Below are 20,400 nucleotides of genomic sequence, written 5' to 3'. Positions count from 1 at the left end.
TGCAATTATGCGTGGAAATATCCAGCTGGCTTTAATCAGACTATCTGCAGAAGTTACAATGAATCATCTCAGAAATCCACACAGGCTTTATTTATTTGCATCTCTAACCTTAAAGACAAGCTTCCAGGTGGGAGAGAGATATGCTGTATGTCTTTTTTTATGCTGTTCCAGTTTGTGCAGAACAATTATGTATTTATTTAACTAGACAGCAAAGGGAAGTCTAGTGATCTGTGATATGGCAGATAAGGCCTTTGCCTTAACCACTGAGATGCTGCTCTGCTGCATATTTCACTTTCTTGCATCAATCAGTGCATACTGTTATGTTCTACAAGCAAAGAATCTGAATGATGAATGAAAGTCCTTTTCCTGATATGACATTTAACCCCAAACCCGTATCTTTAAAGTGAAGCAGTGCCCTTCTGTCTGACTTTAAAGGTCACTTTCTACCTGGTATTGAATTATTTTCTACCACCAAGTACCTTGGTCCATCCTTGATTTACACTGGGTATGCTCTGCTACAGCACCTGGGAGTGTGTCCCAGCCCTGGGCACTGGATGCCCAGCCTGGCCAGTGATGGTGGCACATGATGGTGAGGATGGGGAGTGATCATCCTCCTGGGCCTGGGGTTCCTTGTCAAGAAAAACTGAATTTGCAGGCAGACAATGTGGACAATTCCATCAGGTCCTGAAAACTGTCCCACAGGACATGGTTGATACCACTTTGTTTGGGCAAAGGGAGAGATTACACAGCATTTTGCTTGGGATGGCAGCAACCACACACAGCATCATCTCCACAGCATATGGTGTGGTCTGTCACCATTTGTGTACATCTCTGTGCAATCGTCTTTTCAGGAACATGTGCAGGATTCAAAAAGAGACAGAAGACTATGCAGGTGCTTTGCATAGCCTCCAAATTAAAATGATATGAAATGGGCAAATCAGAGTAAAGCACAACTTGCAGCCAGTCAAATGATCCCTGGGCTGAGCAGGAACTCCCCAAAACCCTGAATGCCTGAATAGCTCATGCATTCTCAACACTGACTTGTTTTATTTTATACATGTCAGGTTTCCATGACTGACTTCTTTGCTTGGCTTTGTGGTCAGTACAGCCTACATAATTTCAGTACTTAGACTTCATGCATGACTTAAGAACTTCTTTGATGCAAACTGCCCATCCTTTGTTTATCAATCCCTTCTGCCAAGGCAGCATTGCTAGTATTTCGGATCTGCTTTGGGAAAACGTCCAGATAACAATCTTAGTAGTCACCATGAGGACTCTTCACATGTGGTAACTCATTTTGATCACTGTAGTTCACTTTCCAGCTGTTTAGACAGAGACATGAAGCCCAATGTGCAGAGGGAGAGCCCACTCTGTTGCCTTGACACAGCATCAGTGGTGGGGTGGAAGAGGATCCCTGCCTTGGTAGGACCTGCAGCTCTCCCTGAGCTTGGTCCTGCAGCTGGGAGGAGACCGAGTGCCTTCTGTTTGATTTTATTTTTAAAACAGTAGTGGTGTATGCAACATGCTAATTGTTGTGTAGACTGTTCTGAGGATGCCTGGGAAGACTTGATCACAGTCAGGTTGATGAGGCTAAAATAGCAGCTGCTTTTTTCCTGTACAACCCAGTGGTTGTGGAGAGCCATGATGGATTGTTAACACTGATGGTCCAACAATTTCACTTTTAGATGACAATCAGTAAAGTACAATTTTGAGATAAAATCAGACTTTGGGCCATATTAGGAGAACGCATCATTGGCATTCTGGAGTATGTATTCCAGAAGCTTCCTCAAACCCCCTTTCCTTAGGTGCCCCACATGGCTCTGACAGCCTGAAGCACTTGTTGCTGGAGACAGCACCAGTGCAGCCTTGTAACTCTCTTGGTACTTAACTAGGAGCTACAAAATAAGGCCATGTCTTCTCACTGAGGTATTTTGAAATTCAGGCCTTTTTGGTGGCATGTTTAGACACTGTGTCCATGGGAATGGCAATAATTATTTTCCAGGTGGAGATAGGACATTGTGCATTAAACGAGATGGTGGGGCACATGCTGAACTGCAAGAATAAAGGAAGTACCAAATGGTACCAAAATGCTCTTTGTCTGCATTCTGTCTGTTTGGTGCTCAGAGCAGTGCAAGGGTCCTGGAGAAAACAGTGATTACACACAATGTGATGATACAGGTAGAGGGTATATATTGATTAATTCCTGCAAAAAGCTAAACAAATTTACTTGTTCACTTAACTAAGGGGTGGGGACTGGTTTTGTAGGTTTCATGAGGCATTTTTGTTTTGTTTTCTGGTAAATGTGTGTGTGCATGTGTGCAGTCCTTTGGTGGTTTTAGTAGGTATAATTTCCTTTTTGCTTGGTTAATCACAGAAAGGAAATTTTCATTTCAGGGAATCTCACAGTGAGTATCTCCCTAAAGGTGGATAGTTTGTTCCACCTATTAATCCTGCATAAGCTCTGCATGACCAGTGAGGGAGTTGTAGTTCCAGAGAGTTTACAAACCCTTCTGCTATAATACTTCCATTTTTCCAGTGAAATCTTTAGTTTCATCTGATTGTGTTTCTTAATGTATATTTCAGTGAGAATCCTAAAGCAAGTAATAGGATGATATAATGCACAGAACTGATAATGCACAGAATAATTCCCAAATGCTGCTGCATGCATCTGAGCAGGGTAGGCTTGAAAGTGTGCTGCAGAATCTGCAGAAAAAATGCAAATACTGGTTCCAGCTGGTGATCAGAGCAGCCACCAAACCACTGGGGACTGTGTGGTTGAGAACCTTACATGTATGCTGAAAATACCACTAAAGGCTATGTCTTCTTTGAGTTCACTCGGTTTGTGCAGTTCCTGGAGCTTCATTTTTAACACCCAGTCTCTGGAGGTGAAAGCAATAGATATGCAAAGGCTCACGGTGCAGTGCAAATGTAGAGAGCCACAGCCTGGGGAATGCCATTCATCTGTCACAGCCTTTTTCACTTCCTGCAGGGCACCCCAGAAGAACTGGGGAAACTGAGAACTGATTACAGCCAGGCAGTGAGAGAGATGCATGATAAGGTATAAAGTCAGCAATCTCATATGCATTTTCAGTTTCAGACAGCACCAGATAAGACTACTGGACACCTTAGCATCACATTCCTTTAAATCTTTGCTTGCTACAATTTGAGTTTCTTGAGCAGAATGCTTCAGGACAGCCAGTTCACTGTTCACAGTGATAGGTAGGTGTGCAGTAGATCAAGAGACTTTTTTGAAAGAGCCCCATAAACATTAAGGAAGCAGTTGCATATAATTTTCCAAAATATTTTAACTGCTTGTTAGTTCAAGGATATAATCATAATCTGTTGAATGCAAGTGTTTCTCTCTTTTCTTTGAATGTTTGCAGCAGCACGTGGGTGGTGGGGTGTATGAAGTATCTTGAGTTGAGATGAATGAACCACTTTGAAAGAAGAAAGAATCTCTCCTGGGATTTTTCCCGATTTTTGAACCAAACTTCTAAGCTTGGGAAATTTGCACAAGATGGTTAGGTACAGGCATAGAAAGGACATAATTTCTAGGGATAGATTTTTGTCCTGAGGTTTTTAGATTACTCTGTAAAATCAAGTTCAGAAGATGTAAAAGTCTTTTAAGATATTTTTCAAAACAAGGCTAGAGTGTGAGCTCAAGCACTTTAGAGAGCTGTCCACCAAGAACTCTGATTTTTGAAGGAAAGGGCAAAGAACCAAAATTCCTGCATAAATCATCTGTACATAGAATCAATGTGTATCCTGGTTTTGTTTAACCTAGTAAAGTTGCTGAGATTTGCTTTGGTAAGGAAGCTGGGGTTGTGTGTGACTCATAAAGAGACTCTTGGCTAATCTGACTATTTGATGGCTTTGAATAGCTTAGCAAAACACATTTTGGACAACTACATTTTCAACCAGTTCTATGTGAACCAACTGTGCTCCACAGAGCAGCTGCAATAACCTCTGACTAATTGTCTTTTCAGAAGGTTACCTGCTGAGAGCATCTGCCATGACATCCATTCTCCCAGAAATGTTTCATCTCAGAATTGCCTGATGCAGGCTGGAGAGCCCAGCCTCACAGGCAGGAAGGGAGTTATCTCTTGAGAGAGAACACAGAGGATGGGATTTGCCTGACCTTGTTGAATGTTCATCATCTGTCTTGAAACTCTGAGCATCCTCTCTAAACTGCTTTGGAAGGCACCCTGAAGCCTTCCTTGGGATGAGATGTGCTGTTGATCTGGACAGCACATCTGGGAGTGAGCCAGGATCCCACATGCCCACGTACTCACCATGCCCATGCATGTGCCAGGCTGTGTTCCAGCTGCCCCCTCCAAGCCCTTGTCTGGGCCTGGGACACTCAGTGAGCAGTGTAGGAGTACATAAATAACACCAAGGAGTTTATTGCTTGTAATGTCATTCTCTTCCCTAGATCTCATGTGGGAATATTTATTCATGAGCGTATTTGTGGTGATGGTATCAACAGATATTAAAGCTCTATCCAGGAGGATTAAGAGTACCTGCTTGTGGGAGCAAGTTGTCCAGAAGAAGAAAAAGAAACCTTGAATTTATCCTTGCAGAAATAGCAATTAATATGTCAGCTGCTGTTTGTTTTAAGGACTCTGCTGTTGGAGTCTTGTGATGATACTTCAATGTCCCTGATCATTTCAACAAAAAATGTCGTTTCATGGTTGGGTTTTACAGTTAATTACAAATATGTCCTAACTGTCCCCTAAAAAAGTAGGTGTAAAGGGAAGACAACATTTGATTCTATGTATTTTTGGCTTTTACAGTTATTTTGCATGGACTCATTAAAAAAATATCAAACACTTGGGATTAGGATTACTATGTTAGATGCTCTAGGTGTTGTGCTCACAGACCCTCTTTTCCTGTCAAAGGTACTCCAAAATCAAAATCTTGATTTTTTGCTTGGCAAGCAAATTAAAAAATCAGAGTATGAAGAGACTTCCTTCCTTTCCCCCTTGGTATTTTTCCACCATTTGACAATAGCATATTACAAACAATATTAATTTACCTTCAAGACTGTATCAGCTACGAGTTTTTAGTAACGAGGAGAAAACCAGGCAAGTCGGACCAAGACGATTGGTTGGGAATCAAAACAAAATTGGCAGCTTTATCAAAAAGAATCCACGTGTGTGTATTCTCTCAGCTGCTGGGTGTTGCATTCAGTCCCTAGATTAATGTGCCGCTGTTTAACACAGGCTGCTGGGCTGTGGCCCTGAGGCTTGACTGGCAGCCGGAGCTGCTGGGATGAGAGGAGGGCTCGGAGGGCTCGGTGGGTGGACGGAGCAGGCTGGGGTGGTGCTTTGCCACCCACTGGCTGCTGGCTCCAGCTGGCTCCACACATGCAATTGTTTGAGGCAACCTTGGATCTCTGGCATTGTTGACTCTGGTTATCAGTGACCTGTTACGTAACGAGGATGTGCAGCAGTAGCTGCCTTTACCTGCAGGTTAAAAGAACCAGTGCTGTTCTCCACCCAGAGCAGGAATGGGATGGCTCTGTGATAGAGTGAAACCAAATGCAGGTACAACTGCATTGGTAAACCACAGGTGTAAGTGGTTCCTGTCCCTGCCAAGGCTGCCCCATGGCAGCACTTCCCAGCCCCTGCCAGTTCTCCTTCCACCATGGTGACTGACTGGGATCAGCAGCTCCCCAAGAAGGTACTTTCTTTTTACATGACCTTCCACGAGCCTTGCAGAGACACCTCATTCTCTCACACCTCAGCGTTAATAATAATTCAATGCACAGTAAAGAAAAGGGTAAATCTATGAATGGGTTGCCAGGCATTTTCTTTTATCAGTGCCCAAAACTCTTCAGTGGTAATGTATCTGTTGGGGGCCCCAGAGCTGGATGCACACAATGTCTGGAGTACTGTGTGCAGCTGTGGAGTCCCCAGTACAAGAAGGACATGGACCTGTTGGAATGAGCTCAGAGGAGTCCAGAATCACTGAATTGATCATGGGGCTGAAACACCTTCCCATGAAGACAGGCTGAGCTGGGGCTGTTCAGCCTGGAAAAGAAGAGGCTCCAGGGAGACCTTGTAGCACCTTCCATTACCTACAGTGAGGCTAGAGAGGGACTTTCCTCAATGGTGTGACAGGACAAGGAGCCTTAAACTGAAAGAGCAGGTTTAGGTAAGGTTTTAGGAAGATGTTCTGTACTGTGAGGGGGTGAGGCCCTGGCATGGGTTGCCCAGAAAAGTTGTGGGTGCCCCTTCTGTGACAGTGTCCAAGGCCAGGCTGGATGGGGCTCTGAGTAACCTGGTCTAGTGGAAGGTTCCCTGCCCATGGCGCGGCAGATGATCTTCAAGGTCCCTCCCAGCCCCCATTTGACAGTTATATGAACTCTAATTAGTTAATAGCAAGATGCAACAAGTCCACAGTAATATACAGTAATATACATTAAAATGTCTCAAGTGACATGAGACACGTGAAGTGAGATACCTCCATCCTTTCTAACACAGAAAAAAAATATTTCTAAATGAAGCTGAATGCAGTTTTTCACAGACTCCAAGGAATAGATGGTAGAAGGAAATAGACATTTTTCATTATAATCCGGTGTTTGAAATGTGCTGACTTTAGAAATTTAGTACAAAATTAGTTCCAGGAGAGTAAACCTAGCAAAGATAATAGATGCTTGTTTTCTTTTTCAGAATCCCTCAATTATGGAAATGTGGCAAATAGGTAATACCTCTAGATTGAATTGAATTAACATGTGTTTAAAATGAATCTAAAATATGTCCCTTTCTCAGACAAAAATCACACAGCACAGATACTCAAAAACTGAAATACATCTCTGGCTTTGAAATGATGGTTGTTTTTCTGCATCAGCTTCTTGAAAATGTCATGTGAGATTAGATCTGTTCACTGTTGTGTTGGTAAGCATATACACCCCCTGCAAAGGACTGTGTTTGTTTTCAGAGCTTTCTGTCTCAGGCTGGGTTTTCAAAGGCAACTGCTCATTTGTGATACCTTTTATAAAGATCTTTACTTTCAGTAAACACTGGCTATGTACTGTTACAAAACCAGGGTCCTTAGAGGAGCCTTCAGCTGGGCACAAAAAATGATGCAGATAATGAGGAAGAATAAATGCTTCTGTCCTCAAAAGACAAAGTGAGAAGAAACAGGCTGGATGACCACTAAAGCCTGAGTTTGCGTGCTCTAAATGCAGAGTTTGACAGAGCTACTGCTGTCTGCTTGCTTGGTGTCACCAGTTGTGTCCAGACCCTCTGCATGGCTCAGAGTGGTTGTGCTCCCTCTGTGATGTGGATGGAGCTCAGGTTGGCATCAGTTCCATTTCTCCTCATTCATGGGTTTCTGTCTGAAGGGCCAGCTGGCTCATTTCAAATTTAAGTACAAGTACAAGCTAATGACTGAGACAATGGGGATGATTGGGAATTTCAGCATGACTGCAGTCCTGAGGCCTGACCTGATATAATTAGCCAGTTTGCCCATTTTATTTTAGTCCTCCAGCTCTGTGGCTAAGCAAGGTATTTTTCATTGCTTGGGAGAGCTTTTGAAATTTTCCCTTCTTTGCAGCAGATGAGCTCAAAGAAAGAGAGACAGGCCTTTGTGAGACAGGCTTGTCTCCATTGATGCTACCCAGATGGGAGACACCCTCTAATTCACCTGAAATCAAATACTTTTGAGATTAAGTACCTGTTTGCTGCTCTCCCATTTTAAAATCTCCCCATAGGTTTGCCCTTTTTCTTCAAAATTGCTTATGTCACCATTGCTTTCTTTTCTGTCTTGGGGGATGTAGTCAGTTTTCTGTCTAGACCAGCTGAAGGCTCAGAACCTTCCTGTATGTTCCTCCATGGTGTGAAACCAGTTGCTGGGTCCAAAATGTGAGTCTTTCTCAGGCCACTACTGATGTGGGCATCTCATGTAGTAGATGACAGTAGGTGGTGTTGGGAACATTGCCCTGGAGGACCTGAAGGAAAAAAGCAAAGCAGCTATAAAAACAGAAATCAAGAATAGCACTGTAATCACCTAAATATGCCCACATAAGGAGGGAAATAATTAAGGAAACTGGTTTTTAATGTTTCTATATTTCATAGGGCATATTTACACTCAGGGGTCAAGTGCTCATGGCAGGGAGTGGGTGGTTTTTTTAGTCTTGTGCAATACCTACTGATTTATCATCCCATCCTTTCTCTGCTCAATCAGACCTTCATGTCCATCCCTACAAGAGCTTGGGGTTGGTAGAGGCAAATATGGGCAAAGTGACAGCTTGGCAGAGCCAGTCAGCCCACACTCCACAGAGAAGATCCTATCAGGAATGATTTTGAAGGAGTGAGAAGTAGGAATCCACTGCCAGCCTGAGTTTTAGATGATGTGAATGCTGCCTTGGCAGCATCAGTATTCTGTTAGGAATTTAGCCCCAAAACCCCAAGAGTGCAGCTCTTCCCACACATGCAGATACATGCACTCATGAACTGAGCAGGATGTCAGCTGGGAAGGGTGCAAAGCCCATTCTGATGAGTGCCATCCCAGCACTGCCATGGTCAGAGATCTGGTCCATAAAGCAGGTGCTGGGTAAGGGCTGTGTGATGAACAAAGCTGCATCCCAAAACATTTTAGTGGTGGCCTTGGTAGTGCTGGGTTAACACTTTGACTCAATGATCATAAAGGTCTTTTCCAACCTAGATGATTCTATGATTTCATTAAATAATACTGTGAACTTGTCTCTGCATGGCTCCTCAGCCTCAGAAGCTTGAGCCTTTGTTGGGTTTACAAGCATGTATGTGCTATATATTGAATTAACAACTGAACGTGCTTCAGTGTGAGCAGCTCTGCACAGGCACTCATCTCCAGTTCAGAAAGGCAGAACAATGAGCACAAATCCCCTTCAGAAAACACACAAGCTTAAAAATATTTAGGTTGGAAGAGGCTTCAGGAGATGGTTCCAGTAAACTGTGCTCAAAGCAGGGCCACATCAGTTTGTGTGGGGACTCATCTGGTTGAGCTGCAGACTTCTGTGTAGGTGGAGGTCCCACGGCCTGGTCAGAAACTTGGTCCAAAAGGTAACCACCCTCGCTTGGGAGATTTTTCTCCTTGCATCTAACTGGAATATCTCTTGTTGCTTCTTGTGTCCATTGCCTCTTGTCCCTTTGCTGTGCTTCTCAAACAAGAGTTTGGGTGAAGGGGAGGAGAAGTTACAAGTAACCTCCACATTCCCTTCTCGATGGTGTGATGGCTGAACACCTCTGCAGGGCCTTCAGGCACGGAACAGCAGCCACCAGCACTGAGTGTGCTGTGCTGCTTAGCTGGGGAAAGGGAAACTGCAACCTCCTCATTATCTTACGGGGTCTGAAGGGGGGAAGGATGTGGGTGAGCTGTTTTCTATGCACCAATAGCCAGTTCTTACCATCTTGGCCAGCAGAAAGGGTGCAGGAACATCAAATACTACTTGGGCATTTGGCAGAGCCTTTCCAGCTTTTGGCTATCAAGCTCTCAGTAGTTAATGCAAATCCAACCAAACAGAAGAGCCCTGCTCTCTGGGACTCAGACTACAGGAAGAATAAGCAGTGCTTTCACACGAGGCAATAAAATTCAAGTAGGATTTGTTAAAGCATGCAAGTGATAGCTGGTCTGCACTTTATATTTATCTAAGGAATGGATTAAGAGTGTTTTGGTTGGTGAGTAAAGTTGATTTAAAAAGTTCTAGGGTCACAATATCTATTCTAGGAGTACATTTACTAAGCTCAAACCTGACTTTTTTAATGTTAGTTGAAATGCATTATAATTTCTTTGCTCTGTTCTATACTCACAGTCTGATTTTGGATTTCTGTTTTGTTTCTCACAGCCCCAGCAGAGAGCTCTCCATAAACATTTCCAGCCTCTAAAGCTGCTGTCCTGCCACTTGATATGAAAGTGAACTGTCCTTCATGAAAAAAACACAATAAATGGCGCTGCCAGAAGATGACCATGGAGGATTGAAGACAAACTTGAAGTAAAATCAGCCCACTCAGCTGATACATTCTGGGGAGACCTGGTTTGCTGTGGAGTAAATATGTGGTGCAAAATATCCAAAATATCTAATTTGTTGAAAATGGTCATTGACAGACCTTTAGCTGGAAAATTTCTTCCAGTCTTCATCACTGTGCATAACTTTTGAGTTCCCTTTAGGGGACTGTCTATGCCCTTCACTAGAAGTCCTGTTTTAGCATGGCAACTACTGGATTCTTTTATTATGTATGCAGATGGCATGATGTTTAGGAAAAACTTACAACAATTCTCCAATCTCAGTGGATATGTTCACAATATTACACCCTGATAGGAATGTAAACGTCTTGTATGTGTTAGTTTTGCAGTCTAATGGTATTCTGTTAAACAATATCAGCACTTCATATGTGCTTTTCTCACAGAACTAGCACAGTCCATATATATATAATGGTCCTTTTTTAAAATACTGAGGATATGTTTCAGTGTTTGTGCTGAGACTGCATCCAAACTGAAGCCCAGTACTAGCATCCCTTCACTGATTCACAGTAGGTTGTGTAGATAGATTTGCACGTGGCAGAGATGTGACTTCTTTTATCAAGACTGGGAGAACAGCTGTCACAGAGGTAGCCAGGAACAGGGTAGTTGGAACGTGCTGTAGGATACTGTGTCTGCTCTCCCTCTCACCCACCAAATATCAAAGGTTGCTGGTGTGCCAGTGTGTTGTCTAACTCAGCGAGGGAGAGGCAAGGGAGAGAGCCTTTCTCAGACATGTGTGTGACCCTGGGTTTGGTCTGCAATAAAACCAGAATAAACTGGCAGAATTCAGGTTCTTTATGCTGGCCACCACTTATGTTTTGGGCAGGGCTGGGAAATTGTAGTCCAAACCAAACTCTCTAAAAAGGTAAAGTGTAAGACTATACTTCTAAAGAGCAAGACACTCCCTTTGGAGAGGGCAGATTTCTTCATTAACTTTTTCCACTTTCTACTCAAAACAGTATTTTGGTAGGAACTGGGAATAAGCAAATGGTTCCAATAAGCCTTTCAATATACTGTAGCAGGCTCATGACTGTTGCATTCAATCTGAACGTTGTTTTTTGTTCAGTCTCTGAATGGCTGACCTCATCACTGGTTGTATCACAGCTGGCTGTGGTACTGTTTCTTCCATGGGGACTCAGTGGAATTAGTGTCTGTCCCTTACATCAGGACCTTCTCAGAACACTCTTTGTAATGAACTGATGTCATCAACATACTGAGGGGGCTTACCTCTTTGTTCCTTCTTTCTTTAAAATCAAAGGTAGCTTTTTGGTGTACTTAAAGACTGTCACTCTCTCCAGCCTGACAGAGTAGAGTTGCTGTTAGCATTTATTCCAAGCTCTGTGTGAGACAATGCTGTGTGAAGATGCAGTGATGGAGAGAATGTGCAGTTAGAGTAAGTCACAGGCACCTTTCTGGAGGAAGCTCCTCTGTTGTAATTCTTGAAAATTATTGTGCAGTTTATTGCTAGAGAATGGAAGGTCAACCACTGAGGGTGCCTGTACAACAAACAGATAATTATCTTCAGGGTTTAATTTTTTTTAGATGGTTATGGGCTTAGGTTTCAGCTCTCCACCCATCTCAGATTCAGCATAGTGGATACTTCTATAGTACTCAGTGCAAAAGCAAAATATTTACTGGTGACGAAGATTTTCAGAAGTTGCTAGTGATTTTTAATGGTTTGGGTCTTTCCATGGATTCTCAAATGGAGCTCCCAAGAATTACAGAGTAGTAAGCTTCTGCATTCTCTTTCTGAAAATCCTGGTCCCTAATTTCAAATTAATTGGTGTAAAAATTCTCCTTAAAACGTAAGGATCTTTGCCAATTGCAACATTTGCACTTTTTAGAGCTTTTCATAGGGTTGCAGGTTGGAATCTGATACCAATAGAGCTGGCCATGTGCATGGCACAGGTCCACTGTAAGCTTCAGCAAATTTTACAGCTCTTTCTGCTACAGGTTTTAAAAACGCACTCTGACAACTGACATCAGTTTCATGTTGGTAAAGCAATTAAAACCAAAATACTTTGATTGATATGTTAAATTAAAAAGAGAATGCTATACTTCTACAGTAGGAGTTCTCTTATTTTACTACCCAGTGAAAAAATCCAGAATAACTTGAATGATAAAAGAAGAGTTTATCAGAGAGTGTTATCTGTAAAGGGTGTATGAGAAGAAGTTGCGTTAGGCAGAGAGCCACTAGAAGCTTTTTTGTATCAATGTTAGTTTTGAACATCTTCCAGTATATGGGCATGAATTTAGATGTGTGCACTTATCCTGTTAAAACAGTTTGTTTTAAAAGCTTCCCAGGATTTTAGCTATGGTGACCTAGAAAAGCAGTGTTATAGGCCCTGAGAAATGTGAAAATCAAGTCCAGACCCTTGAGTAGCCAGACTCGGAGAGACGTCTGCTGTAGGTGCCTATGGGACAAACCTCCCTTGAAGCTGGTGTAGGTCTCCATCCTGCAGCCAGCCTATGCATGTGGATAACTGCAAGCATAGCTCCCCCGAGCCCCGTGACACTTCTCACGTGTGTAACTGTCTGCCAGAGCCATAAGGAAATAACTGTACTTTTTGGCTTGTATTTAACTATTCATTGTGTTTGGATTTTTTTAATCACTGTTATTCTCCCAAAGTAGGCCATGCTTCCTCAGGGATATTTATGAAATTGTTCTACATCTCCTGAACAACTATCTGGATCCCAGCATATTCTTCTGAAAACTTTTTAATATAAATAAACATGTGGGAGAGATTTTTGTTCTTATGAATGGGGGCAGGTACTGTGTTCTCGGAAAGGCTGTTGAGTGCAGACAATCAAGTCTATTGCATTTTTTATGCTGAACACCTTATTAATACCAGACATATCCGCTTTTGCCTGGGTCGCAGGAACAGTTCAGGGGAAAGAATGCTTTATCTCTAGTCAATAAATCATTTATGTCGAGAGTGCCAAAGACCAAGTCAACATGAAAGGGAGCAAATAAGTTATTCCGGCAAAGGAAGTGAATTTAAATATGCTCAGAGCCATTAGTTTGCTGCAAAAGAGTGGAAGACTAATGCTATTTTCATAAAGCAGCCATTATCAGCCTGTGCAGATAGATAAATTCTCCAAGGCCGTGCTGCTGTTGCATTGATCACCAGTTATTATCTCTGAGACAAGGCAGGGTTGTGACCAGACCTGCAGCCTTCCTCCCAGCCCAGAGCCTCCCCCTGCTGCCACGCTCACCTGGTTTCTCTGTGCCCAGGTCACCTCTAGGAACCCCTGTCACAACTCAGCCATTCCGAGTGTTTCACACCATGAGACGGCCTCCACTGGAAACCTGAAGGAATTGCTCACCCCAGAGGGCATGCTGCAGCTGAGATCTTCCTTTGCACTGTTTTGTTCCTTGGTTTTTTTTCATCTGGGTGGCTTTCTGTGCCTGAACACCTGCCATTTATTCTGTTAAGGGAAAGGCAGCCTTCTGGGAGGGGAGTTTGGAAAAGCTCCATGAGCTCTGGTTTTGCTGGTCCAGATGTGTGGCAGTGCTGTACCTGAGTCCACCAGTCCCCGTCTCTCCCTTAGGGTAAATGTTGTCACTCAACTGCAGCTGCAATGTCATTGAGGAAATGAAACCATTAAAAATGACAAAATTCTGGGTTTGCCCTGAATTTTCAGAAGACCCCATGCCAGACCCTGGCAGACCTCCAGTGGCACTACTCCATCTCAGGCTCCAGAGATGTGCTGATTAGTGCCAGCCAAGGAGCCACCATCGAGGTGGCATTTTTTTGTGATCACTAAAATGAATCTCCCTCCCCCTGCCACAAAGCCAAAAGATCTGCATTATTCAAAATAAAGCAAAGTAAAACCCTGCATCTTTCACACTGGTCCACTTAACAGTTACCATCTCTGCCATCAGAGTCTCCTTGAACAGCTCTGCTGCAGGACTGCAATTAACCCTGGTATATATAGGCTGTCAATAAGATCTTAATTTAAAAAGAGAAGGTCCTTTGGTATAATTAAAATTGATGGGTGAGGGGAAATATGACCAGCATTACCTGCAACCTCTTATAGTAAAATTCAGGAAAGTAATCTGGAGTGCAAAAAAATCCACCAACATAATGTATGGGTGATTAGGCAGGCTCATGAGGATAAATCAGCAAGTAAGGAAAGTAGATGCTTAATGAAGGAAGCCAAAAATGTATGGGAAGTCAGTGGCAAATAGGTTAGGGCTGGTTACACCAAAGACTTTACATATATCCTAATAATAAATACCCCCATAGCAAGGCGAAGTGTGATGTTAGACAGGCCCAGCACAGAGATTGCTCACACTACATTGGAAACCCAACAATTAGTCTTGTTTTGTATTTGAAAGCAGTGGAAGGAGGGAGTCAGATTACACATAAAAATGTAATACCTCCTACTCCATCAATAATTACAGGTAATATTAAGCAGTAACTATCCAAACATAACTTTAAATTTGTAGAACCATTAGCAGAAACCAAAAATTAAGGAAAATTTTGCCTAGGACTCCTTAGAACCAGAAATCATAAAAGAAGCTTCAAATGACACCAGACCCACAATAATTCAAAAGAATTAGTGGTTTGATCCAGAAAACTATAGATTCATAAGCTTCCTATCAGTCTTAGGCAAAATCATGGAAAAGTTGATATGGTGTAATCATTAGAGTGATTAAAAATTAAAAATTGATAAAATCCTCTATATTAGTTTTATAGGACTATATCATGCTGAATAAACTTGCTATTATTTTTGTGGTATCAAAGGATTGTTGAGAAAAGAAGCTCTGCTGGCATATTATACTTAGCCTCCTATAGAGCATTTGATTCTGATAAAGAACAAAATAGCACAATGCAAAATCAATATCACCCATATTTAATGGATTAAAAATGGATTACAGGCTGATCACAAAAAATAGCTGTAAATATGAATTATCCTCACTGAGACTATTTCTGATGAGCTCCTCCCAAGGTTTGCTCTATTTTCAATATACCCCCCAGGAAAAGAGAAAATTACTGTTGGCAACAGCCAGAGATGACAAAAACTGGGGCACAATAAATAATGATCTGAGCAGGTCAGTAGTGGAGAACAACCTGGAGGACAGAAAAGTTAAAAATCCAGGAGAGATGGCAACAAGTCCAACTTAGTAGCATGGGGAGTATGTCTGCAATAACACAGTGGCTGTGAAAGTGTCATAAATTACCTGTTCAGCATCAGCCCCAGAGATGCTTTTGCCATCTGGGATGTCGGACCTGGCCGTAGTGATGCCATTCCAGTTTGTTTGGTCACTGTCAGTCTTTCAAAAAAGGTATCAACAGCTTGGGAAGATTATTTTCAATAGTTCCCAGTGTCATCCAAGGGCAGGAAAACAGGTCTTATTATAGTGTCAAACTAATGAAGCTCAAGCTATTAATTTATCAGAGGTAATTTGACGAGGTGACTTGATCTCCGTCTGCAATCACAATCTTCTACCTGGGCAGGGAAGTACTGTCTGAAGGCAGGTAGCTCTTCTATTTAGAGGAAAAGGGAATGATGTGCTCTGCTGGTTGGAAACTGATTTAGGCTAGAAATTAAGTGCAAATACTCAGCAGGGAGGATGATTACCAGTGGAGACAACTTACTCAGTTACCTGGTATGTTCTCCATCACATAAAGTCTTTAAATGTATGCAGAGTATTTTTCTAAGTCAATAAGCTCTACCTCAAACTGAAATCCAGGCTCGGTGCAGCAATTACTGGATGAAATTATTAGGCATGTGTTATGCAAGGATTAGACTAGATCATCAGATGTAAACTTCTGAATTAAAAATATCCTGAAGTTCCCAACATTACAGGAAGGCAGGGCGATTTATATCCTTTTTTTTTTCCTCCCCCACAAAATGGTATTAATTGAAACAGCTTCTGTGGAAAGCTGTGCATTTGGTATGAGCATCACTAGGTCTGCTCGCAGTTGTAAGGTTCTGCTGCACATACTTAAAGGAAGAGAACTGGACAAGGAAGGACAACAAAACCCTTGGATATACCAAGAGTCTGTAGCCTTTCACTGATGGCAGCCTGGGACAAAATGATGCATGGGTCAAAATGCTGCATGCACATGATGGGGCCATGTGGATGTAGTCAAAGCAAGGCATAACAGCCGTGGGTTTGCCTCTTAAGGAGGTAGCAGCTTGGCAAGAAGCAGATTTTTGTGCCTGCAACAAGTGGCAGAGAAGCTGCAGTGCTGATGGAGAGGGTGATTGTGTTGCTGTGCAGCTGGGCACGGCACACAGGTTCCCTGCTTCAAAGACAGCAAACTTCTGCTCTCATGAGGAGCCCCATTGGAGCTGGTTAATAAAGCCCTGGAAGTGAAATTACATCAGTGGGATTACCCAGAGAAATGACAGCTGCTCCCAGCAGTGGGTTTTTGCCAGATTGGGTCTTGTTACCCTTGGCTGGTTTGAATGTGGTACTTCAGAAATAAGCAAAGGAGTACTTGGTGTCTGATTCAGATCTCACAAAACCACTGTTGATGTGCACAAGGGAAGTGTGAACCACTGGAGTCATCTCCATGTGCTTCATCAACTGCTGGGGAAAGCACAAACTGGGATGTACATACACTCTAAAGGGTAAACAATTCACACAAACAAGGCAAACTATAAAAGCAATACTTACTGCAGATTGGTATTGGACACCTTGCAGCTCTGGAGGAGAGTGTTCTGTGACAGGCATGGCTGGGCAGGGGCAAAGCTGAACTGGCTCATGACTCTAACATCTGCTTCTACCATAAGAGTAGACTGACAGCATTACCACAGCTCAGGCTCAGACTGGGCTCAGTCTAAGAAGGAAATGAAAAGCTCCTTTCTGGTACTAATTCCAAATATATCTAAATAGTTTCTCAGAAAAAAAAATAAAATCTCTGTAGTTGTTACACCTCTAATCACATTCCTTCTATTAAGCATTTGCCTTGAATTTATCTATTTAATATCATGAGTCACCAAATTAAATAGCAAAACACAGGGTTTTTTTATAGCAGAGAGATTGGTATTGCAGCAAAACTGCATGTAAGCAATAAGAAGCTGTGCAGGGAAGGAGAAAAACCTCAAATTGTCCCATCAGATGCTTAGGAGACTTGCTCAGTTGGTTGGGCTTTTTCCAGTATTGAGAGGGCAGGAAGAAGTTTCCTTACTGAGCCAGGCTTTTCCTTACCCAGCCAGGCTTTGGTCTCAAGAGCAGATAGATAAATAAATGTTTGGAGTCCTTTTAGCACTTTGTCTGCTTCCCTTGTATGTAAGAGGCTCCTTCTCTGCACTTCTGAGAAAGGCAGAAGAGATTAAGTGACAGTAGAAAAAGCACAGAGGGACAGGAGCTTCCAGCCTCTGCAGAGCATCTCATCATGAGACTCACATCTCGTCCTTCTCCCCTGAATCCAACACCACTGGCCAAGGGGAGGAATGGAGCCGTGCTGGGCCAGCCCACAGGCAGAGAGCAGTGTTCTGTCTGTGCTGAGTAGCTCCTGCAGCCACGGGAGACATTTCCTGGCAGGACTGGACAATCCCCTGGTGATGGGAATGAGCAGCATTTCCCCAAAGAGGATGTGTCCTCTGAGGAGAAGACTCCTTTGCTTTGCACTAAGCTGCAGGGATGCTTAGCAAGGCTAAGATGTGTAATTTTAAATTTCTCACAGATGTTTCAGAATCTGAAGGTGGCAGGGCAGTACTTTGGGGCATGCTGGGCTTTGCTTTCAGTTTCTTGTAGGGACTGCAGCTACCTGGACCTGCCTCGAAGTTATTGTTTCTTTTGCACTGTCTGGGTAAGATGGGAGGGATGCCTGCCTGGCTCTGCACACCATCAACCAGCAAAGGGGGCTCTAAATTTGGGGTCCTCTAAATTTGGGGTCCTCTGCTTTGGGGAGTTGAATTTAAGGTTGTTTGAACATGACCCTGAGGAAAGCAGGCAGGTAACAGGTGGAATTGCAGTTGCACCTGAGTTGTCTCCAAAGGCTGTTTCCCAAAAAGCAGCCCATGGACAGAGTCAGATACCAGGCTGTGCTGGTGCATCCACATCAGCCACTGATGATGGACATGAGCTGCAGGGAGGGAGAGGGAGGCTGGGATCAAGGTCCTGGCAGATCTGGTCACCTGGTGCAGGACAGCTGCATGCAGAAAGGCTGACTGCAAGCCCTTGGCATGGTCAAAACAGTCACTTGAAGCCAGCAAGTCGTGTCTGGTCCTGCTGCCTTTGGACTCAGTTCTGGTTTAGATTCACTAAGGAAATACTCTAAGCCAGTGATCTCCTTTTAATGTTAACTTGGTTGATAATCCAGGAAGATGCCAGCACTCTAATGCTTATAAAGTGACACACTGTTATTCCCAGTACATCTATGGCTGAACTTTTTAAAGATGGAGCCAAATGAGGTGGCATGAGACAAAAGTGTGCCTTTTTGTTTGATGTACACTGCGTTTCCCCAGGCATCCAAGGTGTTCAGCTGCACAGCAGTGCTTTTTTCCCAAAACAGAACTTATCATGCAAACTAATTTTTAGTATTCAAAGTGGCCATCACTTAATTCCAACTTACAGCTTTTATATTCAGTCTTTACTTCCTTCTGTTTTCAAAAATCAACAAAAATAAAGCCCGGGCGGGAGGGAGGAGTTCTTTTAAACAATACAATTAAAACCAATATCAAATTTTTGGTATCTTTGGGCATGATCTCTGGAAGCTTTGGGTATCTGCTTTATCATTTTGTATATTTGACAATTTTGTACTCTGCATTGTTTGACTTCATTTGTGCATGGCAATGTATTAAAACATGGAATTTTTATTATACAGTAAAAGTATTTTGTTTGATTTAAATAAGATCAGGTTGATCCAGATCATGAACAGGAGGGGGAAAAATACCCAGAGTTTTTTCTAGCAACAACTTTCACCTGACAGTCTGAGCATTCTCATTCAGGCTGTTTCCAGCACCTGAAGGTGGGCAGAGCTTTGTGCCCACCCTCAAGTCTCCCTCCCCAGTGGCAGTCCCTGGCTCTGTGCAGTGACTGCTGCACGGGTGCAGGGTTGCCTTAGTGCAGCACAGCACAGCACAGCACAGCTGTTACCTGGGCAAAGGGCTCTGCTCTGCTGGGCAGGGTTTGGCTGTGCATCCAGACCAGCTCTCTGACTGTGCTTCAGTGCAGTGCAACAGTGAGCAGCCACTGCACACAGTGAGGAAGAATTCTCCTTTCACTGCCCTTATTTCTCAAGACTTGGGGGATGCCCTTGTCAGCAGTGAAGCATCCTCTGAGGGGACCAAACTGCAAGAGAAGCAGGTACTAGGCTGTTTATGCTGCGAGGCATTTCCCTTCCATCCCACCCGCCCCACTTATTCTCAGTATTTATGGCATGCAAGCAATTTAAAAGTCAATGGATTAGGTAGCTTTCACAAAAATGCTGAAATGATGAAATTCCAGCATGATATTATGCTCTTCCATATATGTGTTTTTTTCTTTTCAGCCATAATTCTGAACATTCTCACATTTGTAAGGCAGAGACTGATGACATGTTTTGGTCAAACACAAAACACTGGATTAATACAAAATAGTAGAACAAAATTATACAGTGTAAGCTATAACTGACAAAGTCAAGATAATTTGTCATCCAAAAAAATCATAAATCATGTTTTTTATTTTAACATCTCATGATGGGACTGCAATTTACTACATTCTGTTTATATATTTAAAAAGCTTTTTACTCCATAAACCTTGTCAGCGAGAAGACTATGTTAGCAGGGAAAGCTCTGTTTTTGAACAGATCTTTACTTCTTGGGCTGAGGGAAATTAGAACAATAATGCATGTAAAGAAAAAGTTGCTATGTCACATACCCTTTTCACCATCAGGGTCTCCCTAGGGGTTACAGTGGTGCCATATTATTACAGCTCTGTGTGCTGCACACTAGGATTTTTTCCATTATAAACAATATGCCACCTAAACCAGATCTGCTTTATAATGAAACAGCAGCTGTCATGATCATGAAATATTTCTCCCTGGTGACAGAGAAAATATTAGCTGGAGCTGTGGACAAGGCATTTCCATTTGTGCCCGTATGGGTTTAGCCTTACACATCTTGGGGATGGGGTTGCAGTTTCTTTATGCACAGTTTGTCAGAAGCGATCAACAGAGCAACCAATTGTACAGTTCATTTTTCCTGAGTCATTTTCCTTCCAGTGACAATCAGTCCTTGATGAAACTTGCATGACTTTGTGTTATACCCACGTACATCCTGTGGATCCATCAAAGCTTACCTTCCTCGAGCATCTATCAGGAGTTACAGGCCCAAGTTGTGCTGCTTGGAATGATGCCTTAAGTTTTAGCTTAGGACCCATTTAGCTCAAGCCCTGTCCCTGTCCAAAAATTGCATTCTTGAACTAAGATTGTGTTAGCTGAGCAGATCTGT

At 42.9% G+C, this 20,400-nt stretch overlaps 1 protein-coding gene across 2 annotated transcripts in view; it reads left to right on the top strand.

Moving 5' to 3' along the window:
- Nucleotides 1-18,799, top strand: part of SAMD12 (sterile alpha motif domain containing 12) — a 174,290-nt gene extending 155,491 nt beyond the window's left edge. For both annotated transcript variants that reach the window (XM_039715518.1, XM_039715517.1), the window contains exon 5: nucleotides 9,830-18,799. In XM_039715518.1, the coding sequence (XP_039571452.1) occupies nucleotides 9,830-9,852 (23 nt within the window). In that variant the 3' untranslated portion in view covers nucleotides 9,853-18,799. The remainder of the gene's footprint in view (nucleotides 1-9,829) is intronic.
- The last annotated feature ends 1,601 nt before the right edge of the window (nucleotides 18,800-20,400 follow it).

Source organism: Passer montanus, unplaced genomic scaffold (assembly GCF_014805655.1).
Source record: "Passer montanus isolate IOZ18808 unplaced genomic scaffold, ASM1480565v1 scaffold33, whole genome shotgun sequence".
In the NCBI taxonomy this organism is placed as follows: Eukaryota; Metazoa; Chordata; class Aves; order Passeriformes; family Passeridae; genus Passer; species Passer montanus.
Note: the sequence above shows the minus strand (reverse complement) of the source record. Positions and strands in the feature narration are given on the sequence as shown.